The sequence below is a fragment of the Mobula hypostoma genome, chromosome X1, assembly GCF_963921235.1.
Source record: "Mobula hypostoma chromosome X1, sMobHyp1.1, whole genome shotgun sequence".
In the NCBI taxonomy this organism is placed as follows: domain Eukaryota; kingdom Metazoa; phylum Chordata; class Chondrichthyes; order Myliobatiformes; family Myliobatidae; genus Mobula; species Mobula hypostoma.
In genome coordinates, this window is record NC_086128.1 from 36,090,213 (window position 1) to 36,108,063 (window position 17,851).

General features: G+C 39.2%; 1 protein-coding gene across 1 annotated transcript in view; it reads right to left on the bottom strand.

The window, feature by feature from the left end:
- Positions 1 to 2,482: 2,482 nt before the first annotated feature.
- Positions 2,483 to 17,851, bottom strand: part of LOC134340653 (caveolae-associated protein 1-like) — a 55,399-nt gene continuing 40,030 nt past the window's right edge. Inside the window, exon 2 of the mRNA XM_063038109.1 lies at positions 2,483 to 6,316. Coding sequence (XP_062894179.1) covers positions 5,591 to 6,316 — 726 coding nt within the window. The 3' untranslated portion in view covers positions 2,483 to 5,590. The remainder of the gene's footprint in view (positions 6,317 to 17,851) is intronic.

A 17,851-nucleotide genomic window follows, 5' to 3' on the forward strand; every position in this document is an offset into this window, starting at 1 on the left:
TTTCACCTGTTAGATCATTCCCCACCCCCACCCCCATTAGTATCCAAAGTGGTATACCTGTTGTTGAGGGGGATGGCCACAGGGTTACTCTGCACTGGTTGTTTAACCATTTTCCTTTTCCTCACTGTCACCCCAGTGTCCTGTGTCCTGCACCCTGGATGTAACTGCCTTCCTATATGTCCCTTAGCCTCCCACATGATGTGGAGTTCATGCAGTTCCAGCTCCAACTCCTTAACGCGGAATGTTAGAACCTGCAGCTGGATGCAGCTCTTGCAGATTAAGTCATTGGGGGACGATGGAGGTCTCCCTGCTTTCCCACATCCTGCAAGAGGAGCATTCAACTATCTTGCCTGCCACCCCTACTGCTCTAACTGTGCAATTATAAAGAAGGAAACAATAAATAAACTGAAAAAAAATCTACCTACAGCTCTTTGCCTTCTCTCACTCCAGCCTCTCCTCGCTGAAGTCTTAAGGAGCTAAAGCTTCAAATCCCCACTCTATCACTATCCACACCAACAATAGCCGCTCAAACAAAGGCTGCTTCATTTGCCCCTGTCTTTTTTTAAATTTGGTCTTACTAATGAATCCGATCTCTGATTGGCCACTATTGAAATGCCGAAACTCCCGCGAAGCGCTGCTTTTTAATGCACACTCGCCGACTGAGTGAGTCACCTCTTCTCTCACTCCCGATCTCTGGTCGCTGTTCAAATGCCGAAACTCCCGCGAAGCGCTGCTGTTTAATGTGCATTCACCAACCTGTGTGAGTCACCTCTTTAACCCTAGTCTAATCACAGGACAAATTATAATGACCAATTAACCTACTAACCAGTATGTATTTGGACTGTGGGAAGAAAGACACATTCTTCATGGGAAGGACATACAAACTTTCTTACAGAGGATGCCAGAATTGAACTCTGAACTCCGATGCCCCTAGCTGTAATAATGTCGCGCTAACTGCTACACCGCCATAGAACCCATCTTGTGCAGTTTTCCTCTGAATGTTGTGGCTTCTTCCAACAGTACGTCAACTGTATAGCTGTGTTTTAGCATTGCAGTTGTGCAGCTATCAATAAATAAATGCAAGTTCGTGGCAAAAAGGATCAAAAGGGAGTTGCTATGCATGTAAAGGGAGAATAAATTGCTGGTGTCCAGGGGAATGAGACTAATTGCATTGTACTACTGGGAGCTGGAATGGACCAACACGTGCAGAGTGTTGGAGCATCTATGGAGAGTTCAAAGTTCATAGTTCAAAGTAAATTTATCATCAAAGTGCATTTGTGTCACCCTGAGATTCATTTTCTTGTGGGCACACTTAGTAAATCCAAGAAAACTAATAGAATCACTGAAAGACCACAGCCAAAAGGACAGACAAACAACCAACATGCAAAGGACAACAAACTGTGAAACTACAAATGAGAAAAATAAGCAATAAGGGAAGAACATGAGATAAAGGGTGTTTGAACATTTGTGGTGGATTCTGTACGTAGTGAAAGAGTTCAGTGATTGGGCGAGTGAGGTTGAGTGAAGTCATCCCCTCTGGTTTAAGAGTCTGATGGCTGGGGGGTAATAACTGTTCCTGAATCTAGTGGTGTGGGTCCTGAGGCTCTAGTACCTCCTTATGATGGCAGCAGTGAGAAGAGAGCACGGCCTGGGTGGTGGGGGTCCCTGATGATGGATGCTGCTTTCCTGCGACAGCGCTCCATGTAGATATTCTCAATGGATAGGAAGGCTTTACCTGTGAAATTCACAGGCTTTACCTGTGAATTTTTGTAGGATTTTCTGTTCAAGGGAACTATTGTTTGCATACCAGGCTGTGATGCAGCTTGTCAAAATAGTTTCCACTACACATCTATAGAAGTTTGTCAGAGTTTTAGATCGCATGCCAAATCTTCACAAACTCCTAAGAAAGTAGAGGCACTGCCCTGCTTTCTTCATAATGGCACTTATGTGCTGGGCTCAGGGCAGGTCCTCTGAAATAACACCGAGGAATTTAAAGTTGCTGACCCTCTCCACCTCTGATCCCCTGATGAGGACTAGCTCATGGACCTCTGGCTTCCTCCTCCTGAAGTCAATAATCAGATTAGTCCAGAGGAATTAAACAATTGGTGTTTTGGGCCGAGATCCTCCATCAGGACTTTAAAAGGGTGTCGGCCCGAAACATCAAATGTTTGTTCCTCTCCACAGACACTGCTTGACCTGCTGAGATCTTCCAGCAGCTTGTGTGTGTTGCTTTGGATTTTCGGCATGTGCAGAATCTTTTGTGTTTATGATTTGCTGGCGTGGACGAAGTGGATTGATAGCCTCCTTCTGTAGTGTTACGTAAGGTAGGAAATCACATAAAATCCATCAACATTAAGAAAAGATGCAATAGATATGACATGGCATCGCTTTTAACTCTTTTAACTCAAGTGGTGTTTATAGTTTTATATTATATCCATCAGCGCAAAGGAATAATAACAGCCCACAAACAATAAATTTCTGTCTATGAGACTGATTTTTATTATGAATTGTTAAGCAAAACGAAAGTACAGTATATAGTAGGCAAATATTAGAAGTCTGCTGCATAATGTTTATTCATAATTGCTATTGCTGTACTGACAAAATTGTAAGCTAAATATAAATTCAGTTTTTATATGCCTTAACATTCAGATATTCGATATGCCATTTACTTTCTTGTTTCATGCTGATATCCAGAATACAGTCATACATTTAAGGAAACTATTCAAAATGAAGTCAACACTTTATAGAAATATACATTTTGGAAGTTTATATTCTGTTGAAAAAATACATACTGCAAACATAAAACTACTCTCTTCATTCTGCATCAGCCCTTTTGCATTCAGGTGTGACAGTATTTGAAGAAAATTGCAGTTTCGTTTCACAAAGACATCTTTAAAGAGGAAGTTATAAGTTGCATGACTTTCAAAGCAAAAGGAAGAATGTCTCTAAACATGTGGATTGGCAGAAAATGAGGATATATCATTGAAAGAAACAACAAATTTGTGGAAAAATGAATTTGGTAAGCTTCTCCTGAGTAAAGACATTGCAGAAATGCTGAAAAGCATAATGAGTGATTGACTTACTGAGATGGAACATGTTAAATGGTCAAAAACCATTTATCTCTTCACTCTCAACCACATGCTCTAATGATCACACACTGTTACTAACTACCGGTACGCATTTGGATCTCAGGTGTACAGTATAATGTCCAATTTCTAAAGTATGGTACTTGGAAAGTTTTTATACTTATTCCAAAAATATGTCATACCAAAATATTTTAATTGCAGATTTCCAAGTGTCATTGAAAAACAGCAGATGTGTTTATGGAATCCAAGCTAATCAATAATTGGTACATTAACCATGATATTGTATTGTATAGTAACTATGAGAATTTAATACATTTGTATAAAATGCTATTTCTACTAATTGAACAGAGTCAATGACCCTTATATTTCAAACAAGCATTTATTATAATCACAGACAGTACTTCATATAAATGTTTAAATGTTAAGAGTTTATATTTTAATACATATGATATATTTCTGTGGTCATTAACTATCAGAAACTTGAAAGTTTTTTTCATCGGTTTGTAAAATATTACTTATCAATCTCCAATAATTTTACTTATGGGCAAATAAATCTAAATAGGAGCAAAAGGCAGAGGCTATTTAAATCAGAAAGCACAGGCATAACCCATTTTAAGGTTATACATTTTGCCTTTGTATTTGAAATTGGTCTGTCCACATTTACAATGGACATTGGCCAGGTGGATTTGTTTTGCTCTTTATGAGTTCGTTCTTGCCAGTGGTGACTCTATAGCACCTCTGTTGGCAGGAATATGCAATTACAGTACTACTAAATTTATAACAGTAAATCTAGTGATAATATTGCATATATAATTACTTTAATATACTGATAAATGCAAAAATCCCTTGTATATTACTGCATAGTGTTAAAAAATTATAGTGTAGGACTGCTTTTCAGTAAAATCGTATACTGTTAGAAATTCCTTGATGAACTGCAAAATCTCCTTTCCAAAGTTCAAGGTGTTACTTATGCAACTCATCAACTATCTTCTATTACTTATAAGCAGCTGCTACAGCAGGTAAATGCAATAAGTACATAAATTCTTAAAATGAATTTTTATTATTATACAATAGTGATGCAGCTTTAATGCCTGTGTCATGCAAGACTCTACAACTCTGCCTGCTAATCTGGTTACTGCGTGTAAAAGCAAATTACTAAAAGCTGGAAAGGTAAAATGTATCCAGTAATTGATTTATCTGCTATGCATGGATGCAAAAGATATTTCATTTTATATAGACAAAAGCACTGATGTCATACAAAGTCTCTTTTTTCACCCATTGGCAAGAGCAACATTTCATTCTACTTTTATCATGTTCCATTGCCATAGCTATAACAAAGCACATTAACCTTCTGAATCGTTCCCCATTCTCTGGCCTTCTTTTCACATCCTTACTGGACCAAGTTTAACCCTTCTAAATAACAAGCCTTAATGTTATCTTTTCCCTGCCTCGGTTATAATATGAATAAAATATTTTTTACCTTTTAAACCTTCCATTATACAGGTATATTCTTTTCTCCAAAGCAGAAACTAATTGCATAAACTTTAGGTATCCTCTTGATTACAATTCTCCACTTCACTTTGGAATTAATATTTCTCACACACTTAGTTCTGAACACACTTTACATTTGATCCTTGGCCTAGATTTTGCTGGGTTTTGCCAAAAGTTACACAGAAAACCATCAGCATATCCACTATCAGGTTCGGGGATTCAGAAATCTTTATTTAAATGCTGAAAACTGCTGCAGGATCCATAAGCCTATTTATTTGAAAGGGATCCGTGGAAGATATGGATAAGATTACAATGTTTCTTTTTGAATTGGTTTAATGATTTAATTATTCAAAATTATTTGGAAGTTAGCTTATTTGCCTTTCTAAACTTTAGTGGTCATTTTTTATTTGTTTCAGTTTATTTTTTCAAGATGTCTGAAGTTCAGATACACTATAAAACAGTTTTGACAGCCAACAGAATTGGAGCATAGCCAAATGAAGAAGACTTGATGGGCAGGGCTTATTCTGGCTCACCCATGTGACTTAAATATGTCACATCACATCTTGGTGTGACCCTGAGTTTAGTCCCTTGAGTTGGTGAAGTTGACCTTTAGGATCTAGGGGAGGGTTGGCAATTCCAAGTGGTGAGTGAAGGTCATAGGTCCCACTCAGGAAAATCTAGCTTATTATTTAATGTACTCATAATGTAACTTATAAAGTCATAAGTACATTTTTAAATGGCTGTTTCCCAAAAGTGATTTGACTGGGAAATGAAATCCTGTTCAGTATTCTAGTGATGAAATGACAAACAGCTTGCTTTATTCATCAATGAAATGCTTACTGGCAGTGTCCTTAGATTAACTAAGACAAGAGGGTAACGAAGTTGTGCAATATAAATTTCTTAATGCATTCAAACTTTATGATCTACTGTTCCAAAAACATTTCACTCCTTCCTTTCTATTTGCCTCAGCCAACTAGCAAGAGCCAATTGACATCTCTTCCACTAAATAGTCATTACTCAATTCTTCTTTTCTGCAGCAGGTGTTCGGTCTCATTATCTGGATCCTCCTCCAGTGATTCCTCATGGATTTCTTCAATAAGGAGGTCGGTGTGGTCTTCATCTTCTGCAGTATGATCTTCTCCCTGACCTTCCATCATCTCCACCTCTTGCACCACCACATCCCCATCTCTCATCTTTTTAACCCAGAATGTAAATGGTGGGATCCTGTAGACAGTTGTTCGACACCGTGCTGGTTTTTGATGATTTGGTGTGAAGGACTTCCTCAGCCTTGATCTGGAGTCCCTAATCTTCTCCCTTCGCTCCTGTGTTACTATCTTGCTGCCAAGCTTGTTCATTTTCTTTTCAAGTGTAGTCTTTGTCTTTTGCAGATTTTCCCTCGTTGCTTGCCTGGTCCTCTCCATGTTCTCCTTTGTTCTTATCCGAGTCCTCTGCAGATTTTCCCTTGTCCTTTGCTTGGCCTTTTCCATGGATTCCTTGGAGAATGCTTTCTTGAAGTCATCCATTCGCTTCAGGCTGCTCTTCTTCAGACGAACAGCTGTTGTTTCCTCTTCAATGACTTCGAGTTCAATTTCTTCATCAGAGGAGAGCGAGATGGCTTCACCTTCAGGTTTCTGCTCATCAGACACAACCTCTTTCCCTTCCTCACTTTCCTCAGGTGCTTTCAGACTTTCTTTTACAGACTTCCCAAGGCTCAACTTCGCAGGCATTGGCGTTTCATCCTGAAAAATACAAAATGCAACATTATGATTTTTTGACTAAATTCATTTAAGCATATTCAGACATTGTATTTGGTTATATATTTTTGTAATTAGCTGCATGAGTACTGAGTGAGTACCTTTCATTCAGATTAGCTTATGTTCATAGACACCAGGGAGCAATAAAACTCCTTGTTCACATGTTACTCACAGAATAAATAGTATACATGATAATATTAAACACAATGAATAACACAAAGTAGCAGAATTGTGCAAAGATTGATAGGGAATATTCTACTACACTTGAACCAATGGTCCAATAACTTGACCTGCAATACCTTATGCTCTACCTCAAAATCAAAACGATAACAATGCGTTATTTGTGTCAAAGCAAATCAGCGAGGATTATGCTGGGCAGCCTGCAAATGTTGCTATGCTTCTAGCGCTAACATACCAACTGTGGCAGGAATCAAACCTGAATGGTGATTGTCAGTGCTGTTAATGTGTTACTCCAACCGCTATATTACCATGCCACCCAACGTGATCACAATAATTTTAACTCTGTAGATGAGAGACCTACACCTTGCCAGCATTACGCACTCTTCTGGCTATTGGGCGTGTACCAACAATGCAAGGAGCAACACAATTATTACAGTGAAACAGCTGCCCAGAATATAGGGCCCATACAAGACTGAGAATGTGTCTCTCCAATGGTGCTAGAAAATAACCAGCAAACTGAATGTCATTCTTGGAGGTCCCCAAAAATCCCATGACAGCATAACGTTTTACAGTGCCAGTGACTGGGGCTTAATTCCCACCGCTGTTTATACATTCTCCGTGACTGCGTGTGCTTTGATTTCCTTCCACGTTCCAACAACGTATGAGTTAGTAAATTGTGGGCATGCTATGTGAGCGACGGTTGCAGGCTGCCCCCAGCACATCCATATGTTGGTCACTGATGTAAAAAAAATGACAGTCTATTTCACTGTATGTTTCAATGTGACAAATAAGGCTAATCTTTTAACTTTAATCTTTATAAGAAAAGGCAGACTATGCCCAAGCAGAATCATCAGTCTCTTATGACTTTCTTCCAGCATTTCAACATTAGTCAAACACTTTGACAGCTAATAGCTGACTTGCAACTTTATTGTCCAAGATGTATTTGGTCGAAGGACTGACCACTGAATCTCAGGATTCTAGCCTTCTGCCAACAATGCAAATATTGGAACATATTGAATGCGATATGGAAAATGTACCTCGTCATTGAACAGAGGGGGCATCGAGATGTTCCAAGTTATCGAGAAGAGCAGTCAATGAGCTATGTTGCAACTTCCTGCCCTGAACTTGCATTTCATGGGGTAGTGAAGTAGTTCTCAAAATTATTCAGACAACAGACCTCTAAACCTCAATGTATTCCTTTCACCTTCACCTTATCTGCTGTTGCTTGTCACCACCACACAAAAGAAGAAACATGAATCACTTAGAAGAGATCATTCAGCCATCAGGTCTGTCAGGTCAAATTAAAACAATCTTGTCAGTGCATTGCCCAGCCCTGCAAATCATTCTATCTTGACTTCCAATCCAATTCCCTTAAGAAGGCATTGTTTAATCTTATTTTCACCATCATACAATAATTAATGTCACATCATAAATGACTTCTATGTAAATTTCTTTTTCTTAAATCCCCCTTGTATCTTTTGCTCAAAATTTTAACCTGTTCCCTCTGCTTCAATCATTTGTTAATAGGATCAGTTTCCTTCCATCTAAAACAATCATGTTCTTGCACACCTGAAAAAGAAATTAACCAGCAAATGATTCACTGCAGTCAACAAAAATGCCTTTCTCGTGCATTTATTTCAGCTGCCTGAATTATCTGTCTCATAATCATGAAAAGAAAGTACAATATAACTCAGGAATTCCTGATGCTTGATCAGTAGGACAAGCAGACGTTCAGCATGGGGAGCTGAATTCACTGAACACACTGAACAAATTACATAGTAGCAGCCCTGGCTTTGCAGTTAAAACCCCGTTGCTAACTCGGGAGGAATGTGTTCAAGATCCATTCCAGAGAAATGAGCAGATATTCTATCTAGGGTGACATTTCAGTGTAGTAGCCCTGAAGGTGTCAGTTTTCAAGTGACACATTAAACTGAAGTCCTGTTTATCTCTTGTGCTGTGTGAGTATTCAAAATAGACCAGTAGAGTTCTCAGGTCCTGTGGATTATTTCTAACTTACCCAATGCCACCAATAACATATTATCTGGTCACTACTCTCATTGCTATTTTATATTCATATTTCAGTTTTCCTTCTTATAAGACAGCATCCATTATTCAGGACCTTCATCACCCAGGGCATGCCCTTTTCTCATTGCTACCATCAGGTAGGAGGTACGGAGGCCTGAAGGCACACACTCAGCGATTCAGGAACAGCTTCTTCCCCTGTGCCATCCGATTCCTAAATGGACATTGAACCCGTGAACACTACCTCACCTTTTTAATACATATCATTTCTGTTTTTGTACGCTTTTTAATCTATTCATTATACCTATACTGCAATTGATTGATTGATTGTTTATTATTTTTTTCTTCTTCTATACTGTTGCTACTAAGTTTACAAATTTCACGACACATGCTGGTGATAATAAACCTGAGTCTGATTCTGATTTTGATTTAAACAGCAGATGGAGGGAGGATATTGAGTGAAAATTGTACAGTTTTAAATGCTTATTTTCACTGAAATCTCAGGGCACGTGAAATATGGTTCTTTGCAATCAGAGTCTACATTAATGCTCTTTCTTTCATGATGTAGCATAAAGTAAAAGCATCAGACAAAATCTCTGACCTTCATCAACTATAAATAGTGTGTGATACGGGGAGTCTGAAATAAATCTTCAAGGAGATTTACAAAATACAGCAATTTCCACACAATTTGGGGTGGGATTTTCCCTAGAGTAGGCAAGACCAGATTTACTACCAATGACTGTGTTATACTGATGGGGAAATCCTACCCCCATCTGCATTTGATCAAACTGTTTCAGAACATCTGCGTGCAAAGATGCTGTGTTTTATACTGTACTTGAACCTCTAATTTGGCAGCAAGAGGAATTGGATTTGCGGGCTCAGTTGTATTCAACTACACATGTTGCACAGACTGACCAGAAGTCTTCAAAGCAGTTGGCTTAACTTTTACCCAAATGGAAAGGGGCCTCACAGTTCATCCTGCAAATATTCTGTGCGAGAAGGACTGTATTGCATCATTTTTAAATTTCCACTTCCTGTATCCATATTAACTGAATTACCCAGAACCTGTGATAGAGGAGATTCCCCAACTGTGACATTTTTCGCATTGTTTATATTGGCCAGGATGTCCACCTTGATCTCCAGCATGAGCAAGAAGGAACGCACTGTCACTGAGGCAACAAAATAGCATGGAGCCCATTTACAGGGCAGTGGGACCTTTACTTTTGTGGAAAGAAAAGTTTGCATTTTCGCATGAAAGCTACAGAAGAAACCGAAACACCCACCTTGTAGTTAATTAAGTGCCTCCGAAGTGTAGTCACTTTTGAAAAAGAATAAGAATTACACCCAATTTATGCACAGCAAGCAATGACAAACAATTACCTGATATTAGACACATAATCTGCTTTTAACGATGTTAAGTGATTCCTAGACTCCTAAACCTGGTACACAATACCTCTCTTTGCAACTACATTCTTGTTTCCCGAACAGATCACAATCAATAAGGATAGGCAGTAACACCTCCTCCACAATTATCCTCAATAGTGGTGCTCACAAAGCTTCTCAGCCCCCGACACTTCCCCCTCTACACTCAGGACTGTGCTGCGGCATTCTACTCCAATTCCACCTATAAATTTGCAGGTGACAGCACTGTAGTAGGCCAAATCTCAAATGACAATGAATTGTGGTACAGGAAGGAGATAGAGTGCCCAGTATCATGGTATCATGACAACAACCATTCCCTCAGTGTCATTAAAACAGAAGAGCTGGTCTATGACTCCAGGAAGGGGAGTGGTGCACAATCTCCTGTTTACATCAATGATAATGAGGTCAAAACAGTTGAGAGCTTCAAGCTCTTAGAACATCACCAAAGGCATGTCCTGGTCCAACCACATTGATGCCACAGCCAAGAAAGCTCACCAGCACCCTTATTTCCTCAGGAGGCTAAATAAATTTGGTATGTCGTTTCTGACTCTTCTCAATTTTATCGATGCATCACAGGAAGCATCTTATCCCAATGCATCACAACTTGATATGGCAACTGCTCTACCCATGACTGCAAAAGACTGCAGGGAGTTATGGACTCATCTCAGCATATCAGAGAACACAACCTCCCTCCATGGACTTTACACTTCTCCTTACCTCGGTAAAGTAGCCTGCATGATCAAAGACCCCACCTACCTTGGACATTCTCTCTTCTTCCCTCACCTCCTATCAGGCAGAAGACACAAAAGCCTGAAAGCTCGTACCATCAGGTTCAAGGACTGCTTCTATTCTGTTGCTATAAGACTATTGGATGGTTTCCTAGTACGATAAGATGGACACTTGACCTCACAGTGGGTCTTCTTATTGTCTGCCTGCACTATATGTTCTTTGTAACTGAAACACTTTATTCTGCGTTCTACTATTGTTTCACTTTGTACTACCTCGATACATTGGTGCAATGAATTGATCTGTAGAAACGGTGTGCGAGACAAGTTTTCCACTGTACTTCAGGACATGTGACAACAATAAACCAATTTACCAATTTAATTGAAGGATAAATTGACAAAATTGTGCTATTGTATCTTTGACATTTAATTGAGACAGCAGAAGAACCAGCTTAATAGCTAATCCAAGGGAATCTCTGAAAGTATAGCACTCCCTCAGTGGTGTACAGAAACATCAGCCAAGACTTCTGTGTTCAGGTCTTTAGAAGGGAAACCTTCTGATTCATGGCAGAATGAAAGTCCTACAAAGCTGAGTGAGTACTTTCACGGTAACTGAGGGAGATGAGATGGCAATGGTCTTTGTAAATGGATGGAGACCATTTATAGCCTTAACCTCTAAAAAATTTCACCAACCATGGGTCTTGCCACCAGTATCAAAGGTCCACCACAACTTCTGATTTTCCTGGTACCAGTGGATATTGAGCTGAGTAATGCCAGGGGGCAGAGACTTTGCATTGGAATTTCTTTTCATATTCATTTTAGGATGTAGGCAGCACCAGCTTTTATTAACCTAATCTAATTCCCTGTGAGAAGGTGGAGCAATTGAGGTAATGAGCCTTCTTGAGTTGCAACCTCTGTAATATTGGCTAGTGGTTCCAAGAGTTAGATCCAGCAATTATGCACATATCTGTTGCAAATACATGACTCTGGCCTGTGAGTACCTCTGGAATCTAGGGGTGAGTGGGAAGAACAAACTTATACTGCCAGCTGTGTATTCTGATAGCTAACACTCCAGCAAGCTACAGTGGAGCTCTCTGCTTGCCTAATTCTTAATGTTGAGTCTATCTAATTTGGAATTGTTTGAATGCAATACAAAAACCCTTGAAAACTGAGCTGTTTTGTAGATACAACTATTCTTAATTTCCACCAAGATGGAATTACACTGCAACCATCTGAGGAACCCATCTGGAATCATTAAGGACCTCCATCACCCAGGACATGCCCTCTTCTCATTGCTACCATCAGAGAGGGGATACAGGAGCCTGAAGACACACACTCAATGTTTTAGGAACAGATTCTTCCCTGCCACCATCAGATTTCTGAACAGACAATGAACCTATGTACACTACCTCACTAATTTTTTGCTCTCTATTTGCGCTATTTATTTATTTTAATATAGACATATATCTTATTGTAATTTATAGTTTGTTTTTATGTACTACAATGTACTGATGCCACAAAACAACAAATTTCACAACATATGACTCTGATTCTGAATAAGTTCCTCTGTGTCTCGTGTACTCCGGAGTCAGGCTGAGATCTGACTCCTTTGCACTTACTGTGAAATATGAAAGTGACGGGATAATTACAAATGTTCTTGCAGATGTTTGTGTTTTAAGAATATTATTTAATTATTTTAAAATTGCAGATGTTTAAAATTCTTAAAGGTTATTTTACTACTTAGCTACTTATTGTGTTGTGCCTTCAGTCTAAAGCTATAGGCTCTGCTACATCCAGAACAATTACAATTGCAAAGTCTTTGAATAGCTTGCTGGTGCCCTCTGATGACAGCCACTGTGTACTTCACAGCACAAACACAGAAAGATAGGATCAAGAAGCTTCTCATCCAAAGACTCGTACGGCAGGGCTGTTTTCCAGTTTGTTTTGTGAACAATTTTTGATTTTTATTTTGGCAGACAAGATGGAAATGGTTGCATAATATTTCAAAGATTTTGGCTCTGATGTTAATACAACAGCAATTATGGTGAGTCATTTAATGTCAAGATCCAGAAGTGACGTTTAAAGTTTGGATTTAATCGCTATACTGATCATTGAGAAAATACCGGGATCATTCCATGCACTCTCCAGAAATAATTGAAGGCTTTAGTGAAATATATAAATGAAGAGTGTGTGAAGGATTCAGTTTATAAGTGAGTGTGGAACAATCATGAAGTGAAATGTTGGAATGTCCACAACTGAAGGTTTTTAAAGGTTTTAAAGATTTCTCCATAAAAGGCATAAACAAGCACTGATATTGCAATCAGTGTCTGTGTGGCAGCAAAATACCAGGGGTAGGGAATGTGAAATATCTATGCTTGCATAAAGCCAAAAGTAGGTTGGAAAATTACTTTTAATGCTCCATGTGGTTGAGAAGAGCCAATTTTAAACCTATTGGTTAAACTTAAAACTCACACAAAAGCAGTTGTTGGAAGTAGAACCTCAGGGGATTATAATAAAAGGTAATATAATATCTTCTTAGGGATTAAGTCAATGATACAGGCAGAAGCCTTGGCCACAACACCTAAATGTGACAATTTAGAAGGAATGGTGATTAAGGGAGCCTCCCCAATGTTACCTGATACTTAGGAAACTCCTTTCCAAATATTTAGGCTAAACATTGGAAGGAATTCGAAGCTCTGATTCAATTCAAATAAAAATATCACATTTCTATAGTGCACTGAATCCATCCTGGTGTTTTGCATGGAATTATGTGGAATTTGCTTCACAGTAACTTTCCATTTGGCCCAATCTATGCTGGTGTTTACACTTACGTATCCTTCTATCCTTCTTCACCTCATCTCTTCTGTCTTTGTCATAGAATCACAGAATAGCTACGATAAAAGGGAAGGCCATTCAGTGTGTTGAGTTCATACAGTTCTACATAATGTAGCTAATCCCACTTCTCAGTCCTCTCTCCACAGCACTTTCTGATATTGGTTCAGCTTTCTTTTGTACGCAGCAATTGAACCTGCCTCCACTAATAAAAGCAGAGCGCTTGCTGTTTAAATGTTGTTTCTTGTGTCACTTTTAGAGATGTTTCTCCTCATGGGGCACGTGATGCAGCAGCTGGCTGCGTCCTCATACTTCTGGTGGCTTGGGTTTGATGCTGACGCATACTGTGGTATACCTTGTGGGTTTCTGTTGGATGCTCCAGTTTTCCCCCACAGTTGTGCTGCTTGGTTAATTAGTTACTGTAAAAAAATGTCCTTAGTGTTTGTAAGTGACAAAAAGAATCAAAAGGAGAGTATTGAGGGATAAGTTGCAATGGTTCAAGAGAAAATATGGAACGGATGGGACTACTCTGCTCAGAACTGCCATGGACCTGATGGACTTTTTTAGCTTTTGAAAAACAACACTCTCATTATCTTCTCAAGCAACACACACAAAATGCTGAAGGAACCCAGCAGGCCAGGTAGCGTCTATGGAAAAGAGTCCAGTTGACTTTTTGGGCCCAGCAGGACTCATGTTCTCATTCCCTGTATCTATTAACCACATCATTTATCTAGCATCCCCATAAATACCATAAAAAAACAGAAATATAAATGTTGGAAACACTCAGCAAGTTAGGCAGCATCTATGGAGAGAGAATCAAAGATCATGTTTCAGGCCAACGACTGTTCACTGGATCTATTGAAAGGTCTCGTCCTGAAATATTAACTATAATTTTCATATTTCCAGTACCTGCAGCATGTTGCTTTAATATATTTTTATCTGATTCCTCTGCCAGGAGATTATCTGAGAAGAACTTTCTCTGCATTCCTTATTGGATTGGTTTGTTGCTTCGTCCACTGTTGATTCAACTAAATTTATTGTATTAGAAAGACAACATCACTGTACTTCTAACTATGGATAAATGGGATCAGAAGAGCAATGCAGTGTATGGCACTGGATAGTAAACTAGAATTGGGCGAACAGTTATGTCATGCTATAGCATGGGAGGATGTAGGATTGAGCCTCTGATTACTTACAAGCTCCCAAGTGAATGGTTTAATGACTTGGAAGAATATCTGAGGAAAAATCTTCAACAGTAGAATCTCAGAATGCAGCTCCAGAGCAAGACGGGACCGGGATCGTATTGTTCCTTGAGTGAAAGATGGGGCTTTGAGTCAGGAGACCATAAAGAGAAAAGGGAAAATTTGAAATGAATTAGTTGGGAAAAAACTAAAACTTAGCAGTGGATGTATTATCTTCAGGATGTATTGGGACAAAGCACATATCAATCCAAAGAGACAGTGTGCTGTCTTGTACGTAACTCTTGTTTAAACTCTTGGTGCAAACTGAATATCTGTAAAGCTATTGTTTGAGAAACTGGCAAAGGACACACTATCCAGTATGATTGCAATGCTAACATACCAGTGAATACAGGGAAACAGTATTTTCCATGCCGAAGGAGATATGAGGTAGATAAGCCTAAGAATACTTATATTTACCATAAGCACATTTACTTAACAGTTAAGCCTTTCCTTCAACATCAAAAGGTTCTAAATACTGGACCCCACTAACAATATAGGCTGCAATAAGGAGGAGGTATTTAAGAATGGCATTAAATGTTGCCCTTGCCAGCTAGCCCACCCCTGACAATCAAGTATAAACAAAATAATCTATTCCTGTTAAGCAATTTGAGGAAACTCATTTTGGAAGTGAAGCCAAATAGATGCTACTGTAGGTGAGAATTGCTTTTCTGCTCATCTCCGAAATCTTGAGAGGTTCAAACAATTTATGGCACATACAATTTTCTTAGTATAAAGTATACGATAATGACTTAGCTTCTTCTTCAAATGAGTCAGATGTCAAATAGCTGAGTCTACAATACCTGGGTACTGAGAATATTCAATCCCCGATAATTAAAGTGAATAATAATAGTTTAAAGTACCATACTTCTACTCCCTTAACTGATAAGCAACCATTCTGTGAGATCTGGAGGAGGGATGAGGAAGCCATAAATCCTTTTAGAAGTGAGATTCTTTCAGTTTACAATCTAGTGGTTGTGATGAATAGCTGTCAGATCAAAGTTAATTCAAACTCTTAGCAGCATGGGTTATCTTTTTTATATTTATTCACTTACAGGATGTGGGCATTGCCCGCTTTATTGCCTATCTTAATAAGCTGCAATTGGCTTTAACAAGTGGTATAGGTAAAAAAAAGGTGGGGAAATGGAAGGAAAAAGGTCTGCACTTAAATTCAGATGAAAAACAACTGAATCTTTACACCTGGGCTTTCTGGTTTGTCCTATGAAGCATGAAGTGCTGAGAAAGGTCGTCCCACACTTACAGAAAAATGAATGGTGATGCAAATGGAACTTCTGAAGGTTATTGACAGGATGGATGCAGAGAATCTAAAAATAGGAGGCACAATCAGAATAAGAGGTTGGTCATTCAGGACCAAGATGAAAGGAAATTCCTTTATTCAGATGATAGGAATTTTTGGAATTCTTTCTACAGATGTTCACTTATCAAGTCAATTCAAGATCAACAGACTTTTGGATTTTCAGTTGGGTGATACAGGATGAGACATTAAGATCAGTCAAAAGCATATTACTGAAAACAGAAGCCAGTTTGAAGACCCTTATTCCAGGCTCTGTTTCTTACGTCACTCAGGTGAGAAACTGCTAGAAAGTTCAGCAGTCTAATGAACAAGGAGGCAATTAAAAGAGAAAGAGAGTACGGCGCAAGCTGGGACACGAGCTGGGAAGTCACCGTGGTAACAGCTCAGAGCAGTTGAGCTAACGGACACTGGAATTTTGGATGGAATATAAAAAGTTGATCCTTTGGTCTGATAACGGCAGAGGAGACATGATGCGAGAGAACTGGGGAAGCTACCCAAGAAACTACTGGTGGAGTTTAAGACCACCGCGAGGGTGGAGGCGACGGACTGATTAATTTCCACCCGTGATTACCAGTGCGGGTGACATCTTGCCCGTGGGGGTCTGCTGGTGGTGAACCCGTGCCGCGGGTTAGTAGACCATTCCCTAGAAGGGGCTCTGCCCATCTGTGTCTGTGTGGGGATCACACGAAGTGACTCTGAAGACTTCAGAAGCAAGAACAACTAAAGCTGCCAACTTGAACATCAACTCAATTAACTCTCTCTTTCTCCATCAATTCAGCTCGACGCAACACAAGGTGAACTGAACTGCTTAAACTTACCTGACACCGTAACAGTAAGTCTGATATCCACCTCCTGGACTATTATTTTTTGTATCCACACACACGTTTACGGATATATATATACACACACACACATATATATATATATATATATATATATATATATATATATATAATAGTTTATAACCTGTATTGTATTATTCGGTTTAATGATATTAATTCGTAGTAGTAATAAATATAGTCTTAATTTATAGTAAACCAGACTCCAGGTGTGTTCCATTTCTGCTGGTCCTTTTCAACCCGTCACGGGGTTCGTGACACTTACACGTAGTACATGAGATGTTACAAATCAGCTGAGTTCCGAGAAGGAAGGGTGGGCGCATGGGAGAGGAGGGAAGCACATTCTATTGGCTAATAGTTAACTGTAGCATTTTTGCTGATCTCAACCTCAACATTTAAATGGAGTTGGCACAATGGATTTTTAAGCAACCTCTCAGTTGAAAAAAAGCAGATTAAATAAGAGGCCATTTCTAGTTTGTCATCACATGGGTCTTGGATTCCAAGGAGCAGTTAAGGATCCCAACAGTCTCAGGTGTCTGTCCTTCTCAAAACAGTTAAATATTACCTGGTTCCTATCACAGTGGTGCACTCAGTTGCTTTGTAATGCAGGGCTAAAAGCAGACACTACACACTAAATTTACCTTTTGAAATATCTGGACATCCTGAAATACCTTCCAGCTAATGAAATTATTTTTCACATTAGTCCTCACACGCAGAGCAGCCAAAATGCGCATAGCAAGGTCCTACCAACAGCAATGAGATAAGCTCCATTTATAAAAGGGGTAGTGAGCACACTTTATTCAGATCATGCTGATCTGAATAAAGTAATTGGATCATTTCCTTTTACCTTGTTTCAGCATTTCAAAAACTAGATGCTGTCACAGTGTCGAGAGAGTGCGGAGAGAATTGACAAGGACGATGATGAGGACCTGAGTTATAGGGAAAGC